At 34.3% G+C, this 3,609-nt stretch overlaps 1 protein-coding gene across 1 annotated transcript in view; it reads left to right on the top strand.

Moving 5' to 3' along the window:
- The first annotated feature begins 1,537 nt into the window (after positions 1-1,537).
- The window catches only part of LOC107301262 (extracellular calcium-sensing receptor-like), a 9,756-nt gene continuing 7,684 nt past the window's right edge, over positions 1,538-3,609 (top strand). Inside the window, exons 1-2 of the mRNA XM_029287097.1 lie at positions 1,538-1,699; positions 1,937-2,785. Coding sequence (XP_029142930.1) covers positions 1,538-1,699; positions 1,937-2,785 — 1,011 coding nt within the window. The remainder of the gene's footprint in view (positions 1,700-1,936; positions 2,786-3,609) is intronic.

The following is a 3,609-nucleotide window of genomic DNA, read 5'->3' on the forward strand; positions in this document are numbered from 1 at the left end:
CTCTTGATAGGTTAACCATTTTTCTTTATCTGCTATTTCTTACTTATAAAATGGTTCTTGGGCTGTGACCCATAAGGGCATTTTCAGGTACTGCAAAATAAATTTTAAATGAGGCAAACCCTCATCCTTTTGTATTTTCGAGGGTTTTATATATTACCCTTCATTTGCATTTAATTCTGCATTGTTTAAATTGATCAATTATCCACTTAATAAAATTCTCACCAAAGTCCATTTTCCCAAACATCTTCCCTGTATTTTCAAAACAGGTTAAACTTCAGTCGCTTATTAGGACATCCAAAAGAAAGATGTTAATCAGATATACAAAGAACAATTGCCAGGTTGCCAATATTCCAAAGGTAATTATGACACTTATGAATTACTGAAATCACTCTATTATTTTAGCAGGTGAAAATATCAAACGTTCTGTGCAGAAGGGAATAGGAATTGAGAAACAATTCATATAAATATTACTAGAGCCACGTGGAGGTAGCAAAGGGTAATGATGACTTTATGAGATTCATTTCCACAAGTTATTTCCCTCCTGTATTATCTGCCAGAACTTATCTTTGAACGATAGACCCAGACATCCAAAACAATAGAATAAAGATGCTATTCCTTCTGACTTTCTTGATGCACAAAGTAGTTACTCTGAGATGCCCTGCAAGTGATGCTTTCCCTGTTCCACATGAGTGGTTCCAGCCTGGGGATCTCGTCATTGGTGGGATGGTGTCTCAAATTTTTTACCACTCTTATGAAATTGAATTTAAGGACCATCCTTCTCTAAAATCTTATGACTTACCACTGTAAGGATTTTTTTTGCATACATTTTCTACTCTTAGCCATATTGCCAGTAATTGTTTATATGAATAAAAATAGTTTGAGCATAAATGTCAGTTTTGCATGTCATCAAAGCTTGTTTTGTCTTTTGAACCTATCTGGTTGTTGGAGAAGAAATCATTTTCTTTTCATTAAGTTGAGTTCTTTCTCATAAGATATATGATTCTTCTTTTTCCATTCCTAAAAGATCTGTTCTTCAAAAGAAGTAAGCCTTCTTTTAAGTCAGGTTATTTATTACTCTGCATTTCGCTTTATACAAAACTTACACACAAGAAATCAATGATATTTGCTTATTCTGTTTATATTGTATTTTGTATTTCTATTAATGAATCTCATTAATAAAATGTATCTTGAAAAGGCAACTATTTTTGTCATAATACCTATTAGTTGCAAATCATGGAAATTCATGGAAACATTCTGTAGAAATTATTCCAATATTTTAGTATTTCATAATTCTCATCTCCCTACTTCCATCAGAGTCAGAAATGTTAATTATTCATTTAGAAATGATGCCAAATTATAAGAGCTTTAAAATTACTTCTTCAATGGGGATATTTAACCTATTGGCAGTGTAGTCACCAAATTCTACCAGCACGTCCTTGCCTTGGCCTTTGCTATGAAGGAGATCAATGAGGACTTCCAGATCTTACCTAATTTCTCTCTTGGGTTCCACATCTATGAGAGTTACTACAGCCCAAGGATGACCTATCGCACCACTCTGGACCTGCTTTTCAAATCTAAGGGATTTTTTCCTAACTACAAATGTGATAACCAGAAGAATCTCATGGCCATCATTGGAGGGTTAGATGCCTCTACCTCTTCCTATATGGCAGAAAGTATAAATCTCTTCAAGATTCCACAGGTAATTTGCGGGAGAGCAGTAAGAGAGAAACTTCTCTTCTTTTGTAATGAACATTAAGAGAATAAGAAAATAAGAGAATGAATGAATAACAGAGTTGGAAGGGTACATAGAGGGTCTTCTAGTCCAACCCAGTGCTAAAACAGGAGACCTTTGGAGTTAGAACCCATTAGAGTTCATTCAGTTTCCATATATTTTTCCTTCGTTCTTATGAATAATGACTCTCCTTTATTTCTTTAGTTGACCTATGGTTCCGTTGCTCAAGAAGAGTTTCAGGCTACTAAGTTATCTTCACTTTACTGCATGGTCCCCAAAGAAGAACATCAATACAGTGGTGTTATACAGCTTCTGCTCCATTTTGGATGGAGGTGGATTGGAGTCTTTACCTTTGATAAGAATAAGGGAGAACATTTCATGCAGAAACTGCATCCTTTGCTTTCTCAAAATGGGATCTGCTTGTCTTTCACACAAAGAGTTCCACAACGAGCCCAGTTAGAAGAAATTTCAGAATTAGTTGATGTGATCTCAACTATTTCTAATCAACTGATAGATCGGAAGGCCAATGTTCTTCTTGTCTATGGTGAATCATTCACGATTCTGTGGCTCAGAAGTATTGTGTTTGTATGTGATTATGAAAAAGAGAGTGCATCATTTAGAAAGGTTTGGATCCTGATGTATCCAATTGATTTCATACTGACAGGACTTCAAAGGGCTTGGGATGTCCAGTTGTTCCATGGATCTCTTTCCTTTACAGTGCATTCAAGAGAAGTTCAAGGCTTCAAAGAATTTATTCAAGTTATTAAACCTTCAACCCACAAAGATGGATTTCTTCAAGCGGTTTGGGAGCAATTGTTCGACTGTTCACTTTCAAATGAAGAATTACCCTCAATGCCCAATGAAACTTGCAGTGGAGAAGAGAATTTGGAGACTCTGCCTGCTCCTCTGTTTGAGTTGCAGATGACTGCCCAAAGCTACAGTATCTACAATGCTGTTTATGCAGTGGCACATTCATTGCATGAGGCGGTCAGATCAAACTCCCAACACAGAAGAATTAAAAACTTTGAATTTTCAAATCTGCGGCCTTGGCAGGTAATGTCTCCTTGCCACACCTATCTTTTGTTTCAATGAATAGTTCTTCTCCTCCATACTCTAATATATATTTTTTCCCCACAGATCAATGCAGTTATTGAAAACCAAAGTTATTAATGTAACAGCTGATTATAAGTTATAGAACAAAGGAGTATGAAAAAAAATTTTTTTTGCAAATTTAAATCGATTCAATGGGACTTTTGTGTTATTTTTGATTCCATAAATAACCATTTTACTTCTATCTAGATTTGTCCTGTCTTGTAGATTTATTCAGCCTGGTTCTAAAAAGAATTACCGTAAGTGACAATGCATCTGAAGGCAGTCTTTTTTTCCTGTTCAATATAATGTTCTAAAATGTAAAAATTTCACTTCACTAGATTTATGTAATTTAGTAAAGACTTGGTTGTTAGACAAGGGAATTAGCTTTATGACAGTCGTTCTTTGCTGATATAGCCAAATTATTTTTGTGAAGATATGTTGATTTTAAGACTTATGGTAAACCACCAAGAGAGTTGCAGGGTTTGATGCTTTAAAGTTTGTGTCATCGTTAATTAATAAAATAAATATGCTTTGCATATTTCAATTATTGATTTTTTTAGTTGACATTTTCTTTTTTTTCAATATAAAATTTTTATTGTTTTTATCATAAAAAAGAAAAAAATACATCACAGATATTACACAATGTTATATCCCATCCCCCCACCCCCCGGACTTCCCAAACCAAACCTAGGCTAATATTCAAATACAAGTAAACAAATATTAATATCTCTAACTCCAAACTCTAAACTTAAACAATCCATCTCCTCCGTATTAATAAAAATTAT

Source organism: Protobothrops mucrosquamatus, unplaced genomic scaffold (genome assembly GCF_001527695.2).
Source record: "Protobothrops mucrosquamatus isolate PMUCROS unplaced genomic scaffold, P.Mucros_1.0 scaffold_244, whole genome shotgun sequence".
In the NCBI taxonomy this organism is placed as follows: Eukaryota; Metazoa; Chordata; class Lepidosauria; order Squamata; family Viperidae; genus Protobothrops; species Protobothrops mucrosquamatus.